The 21,595-nt window shown below is 45.9% G+C and overlaps 1 protein-coding gene across 1 annotated transcript in view; it reads right to left on the bottom strand.

The window, feature by feature from the left end:
- The window catches only part of lama1 (laminin, alpha 1), a 309,926-nt gene that overhangs the window by 75,602 nt on the left and 212,729 nt on the right, over nt 1-21,595 (bottom strand). Inside the window, 10 exon segments of the mRNA XM_034180072.1 lie at nt 4,121-4,272; nt 6,136-6,297; nt 6,377-6,491; nt 6,582-6,723; nt 7,060-7,204; nt 9,625-9,775; nt 11,405-11,529; nt 11,616-11,769; nt 11,846-11,979; nt 12,051-12,194. Coding sequence (XP_034035963.1) covers nt 4,121-4,272; nt 6,136-6,297; nt 6,377-6,491; nt 6,582-6,723; nt 7,060-7,204; nt 9,625-9,775; nt 11,405-11,529; nt 11,616-11,769; nt 11,846-11,979; nt 12,051-12,194 — 1,424 coding nt within the window.

Genomic DNA, 21,595 nt, shown 5'->3' with positions numbered 1-21,595 from the left:
TTATACCCAATCATGACACTCGCCTGTTTCCAATTAACCTGTTCACCTGTGGAATGTTCCAAACAGGTGTTCTTTGAGCATTCATCAACTTTCCCAGTCTTTTGTTGCCCCGTCCCAACTTTTTTGAAACGTGTTGCAGGCATCCATTTCAAAATGAGCAAATATTTGCACAAAAACAATAAAGTTTAAAATTTGAACATTAAATATCTTGTCTTTGTGGTGTATTCAATTGAATATAGGTTGAAGAGGATTTGAAAAGCCTTCTTGCTCTCGGTCGCATTTTTCTCTCCTCCTCCCTGCCCAACTTTCCTGCTACTGTAGCGTGTATTGTCTGTGAGGCTGCCAGCCCTGCTCCTCTGGAAAACGGCAAAATGGATCTGATCAAGTGGTCTCTGAACACAACTGATACTATTTTTTCCACAAGACACTCAGGAGCGGAGGACCCGACCTGTCCTGCCGGGACACATGTGGTGGGTTACGTGATGGACAGCTGGCGGAGGTGGCAAGTCATGTGCCTGTACATGTTGTCTGTGGAGGACGGTGAAGATGTTTACTTATGTGGAGCTGTGGTGACTGGGTTTCTGCTGTGTGGGGCGGCCATAGCACTGGTTTACTGGAAAATTAAGAAGGTGGAGGCGGCATTAATTGGCCAGTCCAGGCTGCCCCACATGATTGATTCGATTGGAAGGGCAGTGTCAGCTCAGTCAGCGGGTGTCAACCGCACGTTGGAATCCATCTCGGGGGGAATGGCTGCACTGGAAAACCACTTTGATCATCAGTAAGACCACATCTCCTCTATTCAGATGTATTTGGGAGCCACTCTGAAGTTTCAGACTGTGGAATCTGCCAGGCGTCTGTTAATCTGGATATCTATTTGGTTTCCAAACACCAGCTGTCCTTCAAGGCCGCTGGGATAAAATCCTCCCCCCAAGGAACACTCCTGATAGCCTCGCTCCTCGTCTTCCCCGCCTCTTCGTCTTCCCCTCCCTCCCTCCCTCCCAGTCCTGAGATATTGACTGTGGGACCTTGAGACTCTGGTGGACTGATTCAGGACTGGGATCCCCCCTAGGATGGACAGATAAGGCCTGTCAATGGCGCACACGCGCGGCCTTCCGGGCTGTTTGTCTGGACACTGGACACATCCAAGTCTCGGCTGTCGTCTGTTGTGATTTGTTTTTTGTTATGACTGTTTTTCTGTGCTATGGATTTTTTTTTGCTCTCCAGTGGTGCTGCATGAGTTCAACACAGCAGCAATGGAGGTTTTTCTTTTCCCAATTGTTTCCTTGTGTGTGCTTTTATGTGTTCATGTACCGGACCGGCTTATGTGTGTTGTTGTTTAAGTATGTCATGAGGCCGGTCAAGGTTTGCTCAGCCCTGCTCGTGACCCAGGGCAGGGATATACATCTGGAGCTGGGTCCCCGGGCGCCAAAAAAGGCGACCTCTGCTCCTAACTGGCAATTAGGATGGGTTAAAATGCAGTAAACACATTTCATTGTGCAGGGAATATGTTCCTATGTGCATATAACCTTGAATCCGTGAAAATCATTGTAGGGATGTCCCGATCCGATCACGTGGTTTCAGACTTGATTGAAATCGGACGTTGCATCCCAATCAGGAATCCGATATAGATTTTATCCTCATTATTTTGATCAGTGCTATTTCAGGCTCATTATTGCAGATTAATGGGCCTTTCACGCGTCGGAAGCGTCAGAGGTGTGAGACACGTTGCTTTTTAGAGGCGTCAGCTTTAGCTTGGCTTTTGATGTGACACTTCTGACGGAAGTGCGCATTGCTGCTTGTCGGCAGGCTGACACGGTCAAAGTTCAACCCAATCTTTTTTTTTTTTAAATTGAACAAAAGAAAAAACATAAGGTCAACCGGACAGAGGTGGGGGAGTTACGCGCGCAAAGTTTCTTTGGCAAAACTGCTGTTGGTGTGTTTACGCACTTAGCATGACGCCTCGATGGAATGACAAGAGGATGATGGACACTTTCCCACCGAAACTCTTGCTCAGTCGTCCCTCCGTGCACAGCAGGACCCGGTGCTGACCAGGTCCTCAGGACGACGATCTGTCATCTGATTAACAAAAAGAAAAAAACAAATTGTCCAGTGATCGTTTGTCTGCAAAACACAGCGAGAGATGGTGTGAGCACGAGCGACGTGCGCACTCATCACATTTAGGAGCGCGTCTTAAAGAGCTTCCATCTTCATTCGCGTTCACTGCGCTGCTCTGAACTTGTTGAACACTGATAAAGCATCAGAGGGACACTGAGGACTGTCAGGACGCAAATGTAAGTTTTTTGTTTTTTTTTTTACTTTTACTTTTCAAGTTGACTTTTGAACTTTCGACGCTCTGAGCTGTGACGTAGCTTCGCGCTGTCCAATAGGAACGACGCATCGGGCCAAAACACGGAAGACTAGTGGCAGAAACCACTGATCTGTACAAATGGTAAATGGACTGCATTTATATAGACGCTCAAAGCGCTTTACAATTATGCCTCACATTCACCCCAATGTCAGGGTGCTGCCATACAAGGTGCTCACTACACACCGGGAGCAATAGGGGATTAAAGACCTTGCCCAAGGGCCCTTAGTGACTTTCCAGTCAGGTGGGGATTTGAACCACAGATGAGTGCAGAAACCACGTGTCTGAAGAAAAATCCTAGGAAATGTTTTTTGTTGTTGTTGTTTGTTACCTCAAAATTTCTGATTACTGTTTTAAAAAGTTTAGAACACTTGTAATTAAAATAGCTAAATCAATAAATGTTTCTTTAAAAACCTTTTGTTGTGTGGGCCGCTGAAGAGGAGGTACTGCTGGCCCACCACCACAAGATGGCGCCCTGCTTGAAGTGCGGGCTTCAAGCACAAGAGGGCGTCGGAGCGACCGGGAGTGACAGCTGTCACTCATCATCCGTACCACCTGTCACTCATCCACTACACATCACCACCACCATAAAGGCCGGACTGCAACTCCACCTCCCCGCCGAGAAATCAGCTACCATTCAGGTAACTTCTCTGCTGAATCTTAATCGAGCATTAGTCTAATCTCTTTTGCAGCCGTTTTCCTGGGACGGATTCCTTGTCTGCTGAGTTGGCGTTTGGTGTGGACTGCGATGGCTTCGCCTCCCACCCCACCCAGATAAGTGGTTGTCTCAGGAGCTGCACGAGTGTGTGATTCGGAGGTGGAGGTTCTCCCTCCTAACTAAACACTGACTGTGGGATTACTTAGTGTGCAAACTCACACTCATCAGTACTGTCTCTGTTCTCTGCGGGTCTGACTGCTGAAGACAGTGGCCACCTGGGGCGCAGGGCTTGGCAGCTCCGGTGTTCTTCAGCTCCGTTGGTGGTGGAAGCTGTGTGGGATCCGGCTCTTCTCTCGTCAGACGTCTTCTATCGTCGAGCCTGCCCACACGTCACCTTGTCTATAATTGACATTCCACCATATTGTTATTGTCTGTACTTCGTTGTGCGATTCACAACATTAAATTGTTACTTTTTGGCTTATCCATTGTCCGTTCATTAACGCCCCCTGTTGTGGGTCCGTGTCACGACACTTTCACAACACCTTTCATCTGTAAATTAAAACCACCTGTTATTTCATATTAGATAATTTCTTGTTTAACATAAGGAACCTTTGACATTTATTTTTAGACAAATAAAATAACATGGAAGTTTGTACATTTTTTAAGTCTGGTAGACTATTACTTGATTGTTGAAGCTCTACCTCAAGGAGAAGTGCACTGTTTAAGTGATAAATAATAAAATAAGGTGATTAAAATGAAATTATTATATATTTAGCATTTGTTCATTGTTCATTCAGTTTTGTAAAGTATCGGATCGGGACTCAGTATCGGCAGATACTCAAAATCAGATGACTCAGAATCGGATCGGGGCCAAAAAAACCTGATCGGGACATCCCTAAATCATTGTATTCTGTTTTTATTTACAGTTTACACAACATCCCAACTTCAGTGGAATTTGGGTTGTAACTTGCCCAACACTGGTCATAGTTCAATCATTTTCTCAGTTAGCTTGCTAGCATAGGCTGCTAGTATTGCTAACAAAATACATATGATCAATATGGATCCAGATTACAGTCAGTTACCATGGTAACACCTACTTCATACTGATGGTTGTGATCACTGAATGCTTTGTCCCATGAGCAAGGATTCCACCGTTGGGTTTCTTTACCGCAACCCGCCAAGAATCCCCGCCTATTTCACCAAGCTCCGCCTCCAAGGATCCTGCCACCATGTGCACAGAGAGAAAGTGCTGCACACACAACGTGCAATTTAGTACACAACAATTCAAATGGCTGGAACAGTAATTACAACAGTTACCATCATTAGTACAAGTTAATGTAGTAATTACAACAAACACTGTCATTATTACAAGTTAATGTAGTAATTACAACAATCACCGTCATTATTACAAGCTGATGTAGTAATTACAACAAACAGTCATTAGTACAAGTTAATGTAGTAATTACAACAAACACATTAATCAGGACAAGTAATTGTGGGAATTACAACAAACACCATCATTATTACAACTTAATATAGTAATTACAGCAAACACTATTATTATGACAAGTTAATGTAGTAATTACAACAAACATTAATTAGGACAAGTTATTGTGGTAATTACAACAAACACCATCATTATTACAACTTAATGTAGTAATTACAGCAAACACTATCATTATGACAAGTTAATGTAGTAATTACAACAAACACATTAATTAGGACAAGTTATTGTGGTAATTACAACAAACACCATCATTATTCCCTCAGCCCCAACCAGTCCCAGCAGAAGACTGCCCCTCCCTGAGCCTGGTTCTGCTGGAGGTTTCTTCCTGTTAAAAGGGAGTTTTTCCTTCCCACTGTAGCCAAGTGTTTGCTCACAGGGGGTCGTTTTGACCGTTGGGGTTTTACATAATTATTGTATGGCTTTGCCTTACAATATAAAGCGCCTTGGGGCAACTGTTTGTTGTGATTTGGCGCTATATAAAAAAATTGATTGATTGATTGATTGATTGATTATTACAACTTAATATAGTAATTACAGCAAACACTATCATTATGACAAGTTAATGTAGTAATTACAAAAAACACATTAATTAGGACAAGTTATTGTGGTAATTACAACAAACACCATCATTATTACAACTTAATATAGTAATTACAGCAAACACTATCATTATGACAAGTTAATGTAGTAATTACAACAAACTGTCATTATGACAAGTTAATGTAGTAATTACAAAAAACACATTAATTAGGACAAGTTATTGTGGTAATTACAACAAACACCATCATTATTACAACTTAATATAGTAATTACAGCAAACACTATCATTATGACAAGTTAATGTAGTAATTACAACAAACTGTCATTATGACAAGTTAATGTAGTAATTACAAAAAACACATTAATTAGGACAAGTTATTGTGGTAATTACAACAAACACCATCATTATTACAACTTAATATAGTAATTACAGCAAACACTATCATTATGACAAGTTAATGTAGTAATTACAACAAACTGTCATTATGACAAGTTAATGTAGTAATTACAAAAAACACATTAATTAGGACAAGTTATTGTGGTAATTACAACAAACACCATCATTATTACAACTTAATATAGTAATTACAGCAAACACTATCATTATGACAAGTTAATGTAGTAATTACAACAAACTGTCATTATGACAAGTTAATGTAGTAATTACAACAAACACCATCATTATTACAACTTAACGTAGTAATTACAGCAAACACTATCATTATGACAAGTTAATGTAGTAATTACAACAAACACATTAATTAGGACAAGTTATTGTGGTAATTACAACAAACACCATCATTATTACAACTTAACGTAGTAATTACAGCAAACACTATCATTATGACAAGTTAATGTAGCAATATCAACAGTAGAAGTTATTGTACTAATTACAACAAACTATTACAAGTTAATATAGTAATTAAAACAAACATTCATTAGTACAAGTTAATTCATGTAGAAATTAAAATAAACAGTCATTATTACAAGTTAATATAATTATGACACAAACATAAATAAATTCCGTGTAATAACTCAACAGCTGATGTTAATGAACAAACTCACCTGTGGCGCCTGTCGCGGTTTGTGGCCGTCACTGAAACCAACCAGCAGGATCCCTGATTGGTTACTGGAGGCAAAGGAGAAGAGAAGCTCCGCCTCCTGGTGAAGTACCAGTGGCGCGAGTTGGACGAAGCCGCTCTGCAACAAGGACATGCGGCGCACAGCCTGAGGTCGAGAGAGGTCAGGGTCAGTGCACGTTTAAAGGTCACATTGCAAACAGAATTCAAACACGCCGTGTGCTTACTTCCAGCACGCAGCCCTTTCTGACGCCATACGCATCCCGCAGCAGGTCAAAGTTCGACCGCGAAATTTCCACATTTTTTATGCAGCCCACGTATGACCTGAAGACGACTTGTCGCCTGTACGGACACGAGAGTTTAAGAACAAAACAAAACAAAAAAAACCCAGCAACGAGCTCATCCGCACACATGTGACATCATCACACTCACCTGATTGGTTGGGAGGCGGGAACTCCTCCAATGTAGATGGGGTCGAGGTCGGAGCGGTTCAGATCCGAAGCTTTTCCAGGAGATTCCGCCTCCAACACCTCTTTCTCTGATGATTGGTTTGCAGCCATGATGGAGAGGTAACCTGGATAGATGACCACGCCCATCAGTGACAGTCATGGCAGCAGTATTAGTATAGTAGCAGTACTACGGTAGTATTACTGCCAGGTTGCTCTCTGAGCAGCACCTTCATAACAACAATTACTACAGTGTCTGTATTTCAAAGTATTTCATAGTACTGTAGCAGTACTTTGCAGTATATCAGAGTATTGTAGCAGTACTTTGCAGTATATCAGAGTATTGTAGCAGTACTTTGCAGTATTTGATCTCATTGTAGCTGTACCATGCAACATTTTTTGTATTATAGCAGTACATTGCCATTTTCTATAGTATTGCAACAGTACTTTGCAGTATTTGGTACCTTTGCGCTTATTTCTCTGGAGGGTGATCTTGTACCAGACACCGGTGTTGTACTTTCTACTGGAGTTCAAGGTGAGAGAGCCTGAGCCCAGGTCAAAGGTCAGACGGATATGTCCTTCTACCAGTTCAATGGACAGGAAGTCCCTCTGCAGCAGACAGAGATTTCACACCTGTGTGTCTTTCACAGTAAGAGTCTTGATGACTTATGGTTAGGGATGGGTATTGATAAGATTTTATCAATTTCAATACCATTATCGATTCTGCTTATCGATCCGATTCCTTATCGATTCCCTTATCAATACCGCTTGTGAATTTTCTGTGTACTAAAAGTAGGCTTTACAGGTTTTCTATGTCAACAACATTTGATTGAGTCTTAAAGTAAATAAATATGAAATTGGTCACTGGATCCTTAAACTTTGGACATAATAAACTCTACATGGTGGATCCTTGATCTCTGGACTTAAATAGATATAAACAAAATCTGTAGTTTTTGTCAAAAGTATTTCTTTTCAGACATTATTGGCATGAATGTCTTTCCATACATCTGAGCTGAGCTCTTGTAGCTGCTGTGCTGCACGTCAGGATGTAATTCATAAAGAATGCAGGACGTCCCATTTTGGGAGGAAAAAATGTTTTAGTCGATTGTAGTTTCTTGTCTGTATTACAGCATTTGTAAGAGGTGTCATTTTATTTAAGGCGGCAATTCCTTTTGAAGTTATTAATTCCGACCGGACTCTGTCTCGGCAGAGAGCCGCGCAGCGTTTGGAGCTGTGTCAACGGAACGGAGGACGATTCTCATTTCTTGACTGCAACAAGACAAGAGTCCCAGTTAGTGACTGTAATACATGGTCTGTTAGAAAACTATCCGACCTTTTTATTTTTTGCAAAAACCATATGGATTAGAATCACGTGTGATTGCATCAGCCAAGCTTGAACCTTCGTGTGCATGCGTGAGTTTTTTCACGCCTGTCGGTTGCGTCATTCGCCTGTGAGCAGGCTTTGAGTGAGCAGTGGTCCTCCCCCCTTGTCGGATTTTCATTGTGAGGAAAATGTCTGAACGGCTGGAGCAGCACTGCATCAAATTTTTCCAGAAACTGTGAGAGACAGCCAGGTTTGAAAAATTCAGATGGCTTTCAGGGACAATTTTATGGGCATCACACAGATTAAGGGGTGTTACAGCCGGTTTAAAGACGGCGCACAATGGTTGAGGGCGTGCCGCGCTCCGAGCGGCAATCGACATGCTGAAACGACCAGATCATTTCCAAACTGAATGCTGTGTTGATCCGGGACGTCATCTGACTACCAGAGAAATGGCAGAAAAGGTGGACATCAGCACTTTTCCGGCACATTCCACTGTTAAAGGAGATTTTGTTATGAAAACAGGAGTGGAGGAATTCGCCACGGAGCTGCTAATGGCGCGGAACAAAAGCACCTCTGTGTTGCTCTCACAGGACATGTTGTGACATGCTCAGATCTTCGACAATTTCTCGGATACTCACTCGACTGAAAAGCCACCCAAAGCTGTCTGAATCTTCCGAATGGTGGAAGAGCTGCGCATGTCCCGTGAGACTTTCAACACGGAGGTGCTTTTTGTTCTGCGCCATTATGCGGCTCCGTCGTGACGAACGAATTTCGCCGCACGTCTTTCATAACAAAATCTCCTGTAACAGTGTAATGTGCCGAAAAAGTGCTGATGTCCACCTCTCTTGCCATTTCTCTGGTAGTCAGACGACGTCCCGGATCAACACAGCCTTCACTTTGGAAATGATCTGGTCGTTTCAGTTTGTCGATGGCCATTCGAAGCGCGGCGCGCCCTCAGCCGCTGTGGGCCGTCTTTAATTCGGTTGTAATGCTCCTTAATCTGTGTGATGCCCATAAGATCTTCACCGAAAGCCATCTGAATTTTCCGAATGGTTTCCACCTGGCTGTCTCTCACAGTTTGTGAAAAAATTTTGATGCAGCAAAGCGGCAGTCGCTCAGCCATTTTCCTGACAATGAAAAGCCGCCGAGGGGGCTGGACCACTCCTCCCACAAAGCCTGCTCACAGGCGATTGATGAAATCGACAGACGTGAAAAAACTCATGCATGCGCACGAAGGTTCAAGCTTGGCTGATGCAATCACACGTGATTCAAATCCATATGGTTTTTACAAAAAATAAAAAGGTCGGATACTTTTCTAACAGACCTCGTACACAAAAGTGACTCACGATATTTTAATGGCTTTGAGAGGAGTTAAGAAGCGGACTTGCCGTTTCTGAAGAGCAGCGAATCAAAGAACCAACAAGCCAGCGGATCGAAGCAATGCTTGATTGTTTCAAGCTTCAAAGTGGAGTCGTGCTACAGAAGCAGTTGATTACAGAGCCGCTGCAGGGTCTGCAATCAATGTAGAGAAATGATCATTTTCCCAACAAACACCCTCAAAAACAACAGCCGCCCTGAAAGACGGATAAGGGAATCGTTAAGCAAAAAGGCAAATGCTGTCAGTGGATCGAATGATTTCTTAACGACACCCAAAAAGAACCGGTTCTCGATACGCAACCCTACTTATAGTCACTGTGAGTTGTACCGTGTTGTTGGAGGTGAGGTACAGCAGTAATCCGCCCGGCGACAGAGTTTTAAACAGCATGACGACAGATGTTGATGTGGCTCTGAGAGACTTTTGGACCAACGTGAAACCAGAACCATCAAAGTGGAAGGACGTGTCCTCTGCCTGTGGACTGACAGACAGACAGAACCTTTATAAAACCAACTATAAAACTAGCTACTGTAGTCAAATGTTTGTTACTGTAGCCAAGAGTGGCGCCCTCAAACACCAGCAATCACACTCTTAAATGCCAGCAATCACACCCTCATACGCCAACAATCACACCCTCATACGCCAACAATCACACCCTCAAACGCCAACAATCACACCCTCAAACGCCAGCAATCACACCCTCAAACGCCAACAATCACACCCTCAAACGCCAACAATCACACCCTCAAACGCCTACAATCACACCCTCAAACACCAACAATCACACCCTCAAACACCAGCAATCACACCCTCATACGCCAACAATCACACCCTCATTCTCCAACAATCACACCCTCAAATGCCAGCAATCACACCCTCATACGCCAACAATCACACCCTCATATGCCAACACAATCACACCCTCAAACGCCAGAAATCACACCCTCATATGCCAACAATCACACCCTCATAAGCCAACAATCACACCCTCAAACGCCAGTAATCACACCCTCAAACGCCAACAATCACACCCTCATACGCCAGCAATCACACCCTCAAACAGCAACAATCACACCCTCATACGCCAACAATCACACCCTCAAACGCCAGCAATCACACCCGCATATGCCAACAATCACACCCTCATACGCCAACAATCACACCCTCAAACGCCAGCAATCACACCCTCAAACGCCAACAATCACACCCTCAAACGCCAACAATCACACCCTCAAACGCCTACAATCACACCCTCAAACACCAACAATCACACCCTCAAACACCAGCAATCACACCCTCAAACGCCAACAATCACACCCTCATTCTCCAACAATCACACCCTCAAATGCCAGCAATCACACCCTCATACGCCAACAATCACACCCTCATATGCCAACACAATCACACCCTCAAACGCCAGAAATCACACCCTCATATGCCAACAATCACACCCTCATAAGCCAACAATCACACCCTCAAACGCCAGTAATCACACCCTCAAACGCCAACAATCACACCCTCATACGCCAGCAATCACACCCTCAAACAGCAACAATCACACCCTCATACGCCAACAATCACACCCTCAAACGCCAGCAATCACACCCGCATATGCCAACAATCACACCCTCATACGCCAACAATCACACCCTCAAACGCCAGCAATCACAACCTCATATGCCAACAATCACACCCTCAAACGCCAACAATCACACCCTCATACGCCAGCAATCACACCCTCAAATGGCAGCAATCACACCCTCATACGCCAACAATCACACTCTCATACGCCAACAATCACACCCTCAAATGCCAGCAATCACACCCTCATACGCCAACAATCACACCCTCATACGCCAACGATCACACTCTCAAACGCCAGCAATCACACCCTCATACGCCAACAATCACACTCTCATACGCCAACAATCACACCCTCAAACGCCAACAATCACACCCTCAAACGCCAGCAATCACACCCTCATACGCCAACAATCACACCCTCATACGCCAACAATCACACCCTCAAACTCCAACAATCACACCCTCAAACACCCACAGCCACGCCCTGGAACGCCTGCAGCCATGCCTTCGACACCTGTGTGCACACCTGCTGAAGCAGCCACCACACTTCCCCTCTCTGCTGTCATAGTTCCACAGGCCGATGTTTCTCTCATTCAGCGACACTTCGCCCAAACAGCCGTGGAAGGTGGACGCCCGTAAGGCTGCAGGGCGCTGAAACAGTCACACATCGTTCAGGTCACTAAACACAGAACAAAGTACTGGACATGAAGCGTGTGCCGTGCGTGCACATGTTGTACCGCCATGTGTGATCCCAGTCCTCCGATCTGGATCATTGTCGTGTTGTCGACGTCTAAAACCCGCGCTGGTCCCGGGGATGTTGCAGTTACTGTGGGCAAGAGGGCTGAGTGTGACTCCAGCTGATGGACCAGCAGAAAGCCGCGGGCACCGAACCTGTTGGCATTATGACATCACATCAGGACACCTGGAAAGGTTCACGTCACACGAGGACACAGAAGCTTTTAGGCACCGTGTGACGTTGATGTGGGTCCATCTGTTGTTGGTGATGTCCAGGTCAGGGTAGTCCAGCCTGGTGCTGCCAGAGCCCAAATCCCACAACAGAGAAACCTTCCCATGATGCATCTCCACTGCTAGAAAATCCACCTAGATACCAGAACAAAGGCGTCAGAACACAAAGGCTGCGCGCCGTGAGCGTCACTTGGGGGCACTCGTACCGTGGTCCTGCTGCCGAGGAAGAAGAGCAGGTTTTCGGGACTCGAGGTTTTCAGCGTCAGCGTCAAAGTGTTGAAGTTTGTGGCCTGAAGTTCTGGTCTGTAGGATCGAATGCAATCTCGGCCCGCCTGCACCGCGACCTTGATCTGATAACAGCACACACCATCAGTGCCAGCTGTGTGCTTCCTGTTGTGTATTTGTGTGTGTGTGTGTGTATTTGTATATATATTTGTGTCTGTGTGTGTTTATATTTGTATATACAGTATTTATGTCTGTGTGTATATATTTATGTCTGTGTGTTTGTGCGTGTGTGTGTATATTTATGTCTGTGTGTGTGTGTACATTTATGTCTCTCTGTGTGTGCGTGTATATATTTCTGTCTGTGTGTGTGTGTGTATATATTTATGTCTGTGTGTGTATATTTATGTCTCTGTGTGTGTGCGCGTGTGTGTATATTTGTCTGTGTGTGTGTGTACATTTATGTCTCTGTGTGTGTGTGTGTATATATTTATGTCTGTGTGTGTATATTTATGTCTCTGTGTGAGCGCGTGTGTGTATATATTTATGTCTCTGTGTGTGCGTGTGTATATTTATGTCTGTGTGTATATTTATGTCTCTGTGTGTGTGCGTGTGTGTGTATATATTTATGTCTGTGTGTGTGTATATATTTATGTCTCTGTGTGTGTGCGTGTGTGTGTATATATTTATGTCTGTGTGTGTGTGTGTGTGTACATTTATGTCTCTGTGTGTGTGCGTGTGTGTGTATATATTTATGTCTGTGTGTGTGTATATTTATGTCTCTGTGTGCGCGTGTGTGTGTATATATTTATGTCTGTGTGTGTGTGTGTGTGTAGATATTTATGTCTGTGTGTGTGTGTACATTTATGTCTCTGTGTGTGTGTGTATATATTTATGTCTGTGTGTGTGTACATTTATGTCTCTGTGTGTGTGTGTATATATTTATGTCTGTGTGTGTGTATATTTATGTCTCTGTGTGCGCGTGTGTGTGTATATATTTATGTCTGTGTGTGTGTGTGTGTGTGTGTGTAGATATTTATGTCTGTGTGTGTGTGTGTGTACATTTATGTCTCTGTGTGTGTGTGTATATATTTATGTCTGTGTGTGTGTACATTTATGTCTCTGTGTGTGTGTGTATATATTTATGTCTGTGTGTGTGTATATTTACGTCTCTATGTGTGTGTGTGTGTGTATATATTTATGTCTGTGTGTGTGTGTACATTTATGTCTCTGTGTGTGTGCGTGTATATATTTATGTCTGTGTGTGTGTGTACATTTATGTCTCTGTGTGTGTGCGTGTGTGTGTATATATTTATGTCTGTGTGTGTGTGTACATTTATGTCTGTGTGTGTGTGCGTGTGTGTGTATATATTTATGTCTCTGTGTGTGCGTGTGTGTGTATATTTATGTCTGTGTGTGTATATTTATGTCTCTGTGTGTGTGCGTGTATATTTATGTCTGTGTGTGTGTGTGTGTGTACATTTATGTCTCTATGTGTGTGTGTGTGTGTATATATTTATGTCTGTGTGTGTGTGTACATTTATGTCTCTGTGTGTGTGTGTGTATATATTTATGTCTGTGTGTGTGTACATTTATGTCTCTGTGTGTGTGCGTGTGTGTATATATTTATGTCTGTGTGTACATTTATGTCTCTGTGTGTGTGCGTGTGTGTGTATATATTTATGTCTGTGTGTGTGTATATTTATGTCTCTGTGTGTGCGTGTGTGTATATATTTATGTCTGTGTGTGTGTACATTTATGTCTCTGTGTGCGTGTGTGTGTATATATTTATGTCTGTGTGTGTGTACATTTATGTCTCTGTGTGTGTGCGTGTGTGTGTATATATTTATGTCTGTGTGTGTGTGTGTGTACATTTATGTCTCTGTGTGTGCGTGTGTGTATATATTTATGTCTGTGTGTGTGTATATTTATGTCTGTGTGTGCGCGTGTGTGTGTATATTTATGTCTGTGTGTATATTTATGTCTCTGTGTGTGTGCGTGTGTGTGTATATATTTATGTCTGTGTGTGTGTGTATTTATGTCTCTGTGTGTGTGCGTGTGTGTGTATATATTTATGTCTCTGTGTGTGTACATTTATGTCTCTGTGTGTGTGCGTGTGTGTGTATATATTTATGTCTGTGTGTGTATATTTATGTCTCTGTGTGTGCGTGTGTGTGTATATATTTATGTCTCTGTGTGTGTGCGTGTGTGTGTATATATTTATGTCTGTGTGTGTGTGTACATTTATGTCTCTGTGTGTGTGTGTGTATATATATTTATGTCTGTGTGTGTGTGTACATTTATGTCTCTGTGTGTGTGCGTGTGTGTGTGTATATATTTATGTCTGTGTGTGTGTGTGTACATTTATGTCTGTGTGTGTGTGTGCGTGTGTGTGTATATATTTATGTCTCTGTGTGTGTGTATATTTATGTCTGTGTGTATATTTATGTCTCTGTGTGTGTGCGTGTATATTAATGTCTGTGTGTGTGTGTACATTTATGTCTCTATGTGTGCGTGCGTGTGTATATATTTATGTCTCTGTGTGTGTGCGTGTGTGTGTATATATTTATGTCTGTGTGTGTGTGTGTACATTTATGTCTCTGTGTGTGTGTGTGCGCGTGTATATATTTATGTCTGTGTGTGTGTACATTTATGTCTCTGTGTGTGTGCGTGTGTGTGTGTATATATTTATGTCTGTGTGTGCTGGTTATTGGTGGTCTGGGAGCTTAAAATCTATTTAAGCATAAAAATTCAAAAAGAAAAAATAATATAGCACCTTCAACTGCACCACAGAGTAAAACAGTTAAATGTGGTCTATTAAACATTAGGTCTCTCTCTTCTAAGTCCCTGTTGGTAAATGATATAATAATTGATCAACATATTGATTTATTCTGCCTTACAGAAACCTGGTTACAGCAGGATGAATATGTTAGTTTAAATGAGTCAACACCCCCGAGTCACACTAACTGCCAGAATGCTCGTAGCACGGGCCGAGGCGGAGGATTAGCAGCAGTCTTCCACTCCAGCTTATTAATTAATCAAAACCCCAGACAGAGCTTTAATTCATTTGAAAGCTTGACTCTTAGTCTTGTCCATCCAAATTGGAAGTCCCAAAAAACAGTTTTATTTGTTATTATCTATCGTCCACCTGGTCGTTACTGTGAGTTTCTCTGTGAATTTTCAGACCTTTTGTCTGACTTAGTGCTTAGCTCAGATAAGATAATTATAGTGGGCGATTTTAACATCCACACAGATGCTGAGAATGACAGCCTCAACACTGCATTTAATCTATTATTAGACTCAATTGGCTTTGCTCAAAATGTAAATGAGTCCACCCACCACTTTAATCATATCTTAGATCTTGTTCTGACTTATGGTATGGAAATAGAAGACTTAACAGTATTCCCTGAAAACTCCCTTCTGTCTGATCATTTCTTAATAACATTTACATTTACTCTGATGGACTACCCAGCAGTGGGGAATAAGTTTCATTACACTAGAAGTCTTTCAGAAAGCGCTGTAACTAGGTTTAAGGATATGATTCCTTCTTTATGTTCTCTAATGCCATATACCAACACAGTGCAGAGTAGCTACCTAAACTCTGTAAGTGAGATAGAGTATCTCGTCAATAGTTTTACATCCTCATTGAAGACAACTTTGGATGCTGTAGCTCCTCTGAAAAAGAGAGCTTTAAATCAGAAGTGCCTGACTCTTTCTGTCCGATTGTTCTGAGTTATTTTCATTAGTTACTTCCTCCAAACCATCAACATGTCTATTAGACCCCATTCCTACCAGGCTGCTCAAGGAAGCCCTACCATTATTTAATGCTTCGATCTTAAATATGATCAATCTTTCTTTATTAGTTGGCTATGTACCACAGGTTTTTAAGGTGGCAGTAATTAAACCATTACTTAAAAAGCCATCACTTGACCCAGCTATCTTAGCTAATTATAGGCCAATCTCCAACCCTCCTTTTCTCTCAAAAATTCTTGAAAGGGTAGTTGTAAAACAGCTAACTGATCATCTGCAGAGGAATGGTCTATTTGAAGAGTTTCAGTCAGGGTTTAGAATTCATCATAGTACAGAAACAGCATAAGTGAAGGTTACAAATGATCTTCTTATGGCCTCAGACAGTGGACTCATCTCTGTACTTGTTCTGTTAGACCTCAGTGCTGCTTTTGATACTGTTGACCATATTTTATTACAGAGATTAGAGCATGCCATAGGTATTAAAGGCACTGCGCTGCAGTGGTCTGAATCATATTTATCTAATAGATTACAACTTGTTCATGTAAATGGGGAATCTTCTTCACAGACTAAGGTTAATTATGGAGTTCCACAAGGTTCTGTGCTAGGACCAATTTTATTCACGTTATACATGCTTCCCTTAGGCAATATTATTAGACAGCATTGCTTAAATTTTCATTGTTACGCAGATGATATCCAGCTTTATCTATCCATGAAGCCAGAGAACACACACCAATTAGCTAAACTGCAGGATTGTCTTACAGACATAAAGACATGGATGACCTCTAATTTCCTGCTTTTAAACTTGTTGTGTGGGCCGCCAGAAGAGGAGGTACTGCTGGCCCACCACCAGAGGGCGCCCTGCCTGAAGTGCGGGCTTCAGGCACGAGAGGGCGCTGCCGCCATGGACACAGCCGGGGGTGACAGCTGTCGCTCATTACCTCTTGACAGCTGTCACCCATCTACTCAACATCTCATCTCACTCCATAAAGACCAGACGTCATCTCCACCTCGTTGCCGAGATATCATACTTCATAGGAGGTAATACTCTCAGCCTTTTTGTGAGATTTGTAACTCTGTTATTGTGAGAATTTGCAGGAGAACCGGTCGTTTGTGAGGAGGCTGTGCAAGACGGCGCTCCTTTTCAGCTGAGACCGCTGCAACATATTGAATGACAGGTGGAGGTGGCATTCCCACCGTTGTTGTTACTGGATGTACACACACCCACACTTGACTGTCTTTGTTCTTCACCAGCAGTACCAGATCTGACAGTCGGGGACGGTGATCACCTGGGAATTCGGGACTTGGCGGCTCCAGTATTCACCAGGTTCTGGGGCGGCGGAAATCGTGTGGTTCCGGCTCTTCTCAGGACAGACGTCTTCTATCCTCGAGCCTGCCCACACGTCACCTCTGTGTATTGACTGTTATGATATTCTGTGATTGTCTGTATGTTCGTGGTGCACATTCACAACATTAAATTGTTACTTTTTGGCTCATCTATTGACTGTTCATTTGCGCCCCCTGTTGTGGGTCCGTGTCACTACACTTTCCCAACAGGATATCTCGGCCAGCGTCATGGACTCCGAGGGGCGTCACCCAGCTGTTGAACGACCAATGGGAGAGCAGGGAGCGCAGGCGTCTGCAGGAGACGTGATTGGTGAGCTGCAGCACATTCTCACCGCCTTTACGGCTCGGTTGGATCAAATGATTGAGCAAAACATCCTCCTGAACCGCAGGGTGGAGGCTCTCTCCGCACAGATGGCGGCGAGCGCTCAGGGCGCTGCTGCGGCTCGTCCTCCTGCCGACCCTGTGCAGGATATAAACGTTCCAGTGGTGGTTCAACAACCCCTCCCACCATCCCCTGAAGCATACATAAGCCCTCCTGAGCCGTACGGAGGTTGTGTGGAGACGTGCGCGGACTTTCTTATGCAGTGTTCGCTCGTCTTCGCACAACGTCCCGTCATGTACGCGTCAGATGCTAGTAAAATAGCTTATGTGATTGCTCTGCTTAGGGGGAAAACACGCGCCTGGGCTACGGCGCTCTGGGAACAGAACTCACGGTTGTTATCAGCATACACTGGGTTTGTGGGGGAGTTCAGAACAGTGTTTGATCACCCTAACAGAGGAGAGACCGCTTCAACAGTGCTGCTGTCAATGAGACAGGGACGTGAGAGCGCAGCCGCTTATGCAGTCAACTTCCGCATCGCGGCTGCGAGGTCCGGCTGGAATAACGTTGCGCTCCGCGCCGCCTTCGTAAACGGACTGTCGTTGGTTCTGAAGGAGCAGCTGGTAGCTAAGGAGGAACCGCGGGATTTAGATGGGCTTATTGATCTCGTTATACGGTTAGACAATCGGTTGGAGGAACGCCGTCGGGAGCGAGGCGAAGGACGTGACCGGATATGCGCCGCCCCTCTCCCTTCCGGGTTCGATAAGGCGCCGCCCTCCCCACGCTCCACAGCCGCAGCGCTTTGTGGGGCAACAGCTCCCCCTGCTGACGTTGTTAGGGAAACGCACAGGGCCAAAATGGGGAGGCTGATCCGTGGAGAGTGTTTTCTCTGCAGCTCAACTGAGCACACACAGAGAAACTGCCCCAAACGGCCAAAACGACAACAACCGCCCTTAGAGACTGGGCTAAGGAGGGGTCAAACCATTCAAGTGAGACACACACAAATTGCCACACGACTCCCAGTCACAATCCTGAGCAGGGATTTAACCCTTCAAGCCCGAGCACTGGTGGACACGGGGTCAGAAGGGAATCTGCTAGACAGCAGATGGGCAAGGGAGGTAGGGCTCCCTCTGGTGGCGCTTCCTTCGCCATTGCAGGTGCGGGCACTCGATGGCACCCTCCTCCCTTTACTCACACACAAGACACAACCAGTAACTCTGGTAGTGTCTGGAAACCATCGGGAGGAGATTGAGTTTTTTGTGACTCCTTCTACCTCCTGCGTGATTTTGGGCATCCCATAGATGTTGAAGCACAATCCCCGGATTGATTGGCCGTCTGGGGTGGTGGTTCAGTGGAGCGAAACCTGCCATCGGGGGTGTTTAGGATCCTCGGTTCCTCCCGGTTCACAGGCTAAGGAGGAGGTCAAAGTCCCTCCCAATCTGACGGCAGTGCTGGTTGAGTACCACGATCTTGCTGACGTCTTCAGCAAGGATCTGGCACTCACCCTTCCCCCGCACCGTCCGTACGATTGTGCCATTGATTTGGTTCCAGGCGCTGAGTTCCCGTCCAGCAGGCTGTACAACCTCTCACGACCTGAGCGCGAATCAATGGAGACCTACATCCGGGACTCATTAGCTGCCGGGCTGATCCGGAACTCCACCTCCCCGATGGGGGCAGGTTTCTTTTTTGTGGGCAAGAAAGATGGTGGACTTCGTCCATGTATTGATTACAGGGGGCTGAATGAGATTACGGTTCGCAACCGATACCCGTTGCCATTGTTAGATTCCGTGTTCACCCCCCTGCATGGAGCCAAAATCTTTACTAAGCTGGATCTTAAGAATGCGTATCACCTGGTTCGGATCCGGAAGGGAGACGAATGGAAGACGGCATTTAACACCCCGTTAGGTCACTTTGAGTACCTGGTCATGCCGTTCGGCCTCACCAACGCCCCCGCGACGTTCCAAGCCTTGGTTAACGACGTCTTGCGGGACTTCCTGCACCGATTCGTCTTTGTATATCTGGACGATATTCTCATCTTTTCTCCGGATCCTGAGACCCATGTCCAGCATGTACGTCAGGTCCTGCAGCGGTTGTTAGAGAACCGACTGTTTGTGAAGGGCGAGAAGTGCGAGTTTCACCGCGCGTCTTTGTCCTTCCTGGGGTTTATAATCTCTTCCAACTCCGTCGCCCCTGATCCGGCCAAGGTTGCGGCGGTGAGAGATTGGCCCCAACCAACAAGCCGTAGGAAGCTGCAACAGTTCCTCGGCTTTGCTAATTTCTATAGGAGGTTCATTAAGGGCTACAGTCAGGTAGTTAGCCCCCTGACAGCCCTGACCTCTCCAAAAGTCCCCTTCACCTGGTCGGATCGGTGCGAAGCCGCGTTCAAGGAGTTGAAACGACGGTTCTCTACTGCGCCAGTTTTGGTGCAGCCCGACCCTAGCCGCCAGTTCATGGTTGAAGTGGATGCCTCTGACTCAGGGATAGGAGCTGTGCTGTCCCAGAGCGGAGAGACCGATAAGGTTCTTCACCCGTGTGCCTACTTTTCCCGCAGGTTGACCCCGGCTGAACGGAACTATGATGTCGGCAATCGAGAACTCCTTGCGGTGAAAGAGGCTCTTGAGGAGTGGAGACACCTGTTGGAGGGAGCGTCTGTGCCATTCACGGTTTTCACTGACCATCGGAACCTGGAGTATATCAGGACCGCCAAGCGGCTGAACCCCAGGCAAGCCCGCTGGTCACTGTTCTTCGGGCGTTTCGACTTCCGGATCACCTATCGCCCCGGGACCAAGAACCAGAGATCGGATGCCTTGTCCCGGGTACACGAAGACGAAGTCAAAACAGAGCTGTCGGATCCACCGGAGCCCATCATTCCGGAGTCCACTATCGTGGCCACCCTCACCTGGGACGTGGAGAAGACCGTCCGGGAGGCCCTGGCATGGAGCCCGGACCCTGGAACCGGTCCGAAGAACCGTCAGTACGTCCCACCAGAGGCCAGAGCTGCAGTCTTGGACTTCTGTCACGGTTCCAAGCTCTCCTGTCATCCAGGGGTGCGAAGGACCGTGGCAGTTGTCCGGCAGCGCTTCTGGTGGGCGTCTATGGAGGCCGACGTCCGGGAATATATCCAGGCCTGCACCACCTGTGCCAGGGGCAAGGCAGTACATAAGAAGGCCCAAGGACTCCTCCAGCCACTGCCGGTGCCTCATCGCCCCTGGTCCCACATCGGCCTGGATTTCGTCACGGGCCTCCCGCCGTCCCAGGGCAACACCACCATCTTCACGATAGTGGACCGATTCTCCAAGGCGGCCCACTTCGTGGCCCTCCCGAAGCTCCCAACAGCCCAGGAGACAGCAGACCTCCTGGTCCACCACGTCGTCCGTCTGCATGGGGTACCCTCCGACATCGTCTCTGATCGTGGTCCCTAGTTCTCCTCACACGTCTGGAGGAGCTTCTGCAGGGAACTGGGGGCCACCGTGAGCCTCTCGTCCGGGTACCATCCACAGACGAACGGACAGGCAGAGCGGGCCAACCAGGACTTGGAACAGACCCTCCGCTGCGTCACATCCGCGCACCCGACGGCCTGGAGTAACCATCTGGCCTGGATCGAGTATGCGCATAACAGCCAGGTGTCTTTTGCCACCGGCCTCTCCCCATTTGAGGTGTGTTTGGGGTATCAGCCCCCGTTGTTTCCCGTGGTGGAGGGAGAGGTCGGTGTGCCCTCGGTCCAGGCCCACCTGCGGAAGTGCCGTCGGGTGTGGCGCTCTGCCTGTTCTGCCTTGTTGAAGGCCCGGACGAGGGCAAAGACCCATGCAGACCGCCGGCAATCCCCGGCCCCTGCTTACCAGCCCGGGCAGGAGGTGTGGCTTTCCATGAAGGACATCCCCCTCCAGGTGGACTCCCCAAAACTTCAGGACAGGTACATTGGCCCCTTCAGGATCCTCAAAGTCCTCAGTCCTGCCGTAGTGAAGCTCCAACTCCCGGCTTCACTGCGGATCCATCCGGTTTTCCACGTGTCCCGCATCAAACCTCACCACACCTCACCCCTCTGTGCTCCCGGACCGGCGCCGCCTCCTGCTCGGATCATCGACGGGGAGCCGGCTTGGACGGTGCGCCGGCTCC

Source organism: Thalassophryne amazonica, chromosome 1, assembly GCF_902500255.1.
Source record: "Thalassophryne amazonica chromosome 1, fThaAma1.1, whole genome shotgun sequence".
Lineage (NCBI taxonomy): Eukaryota > Metazoa > Chordata > Actinopteri > Batrachoidiformes > Batrachoididae > Thalassophryne > Thalassophryne amazonica.
This window is presented reverse-complemented; position numbering and strand designations above follow the sequence as displayed.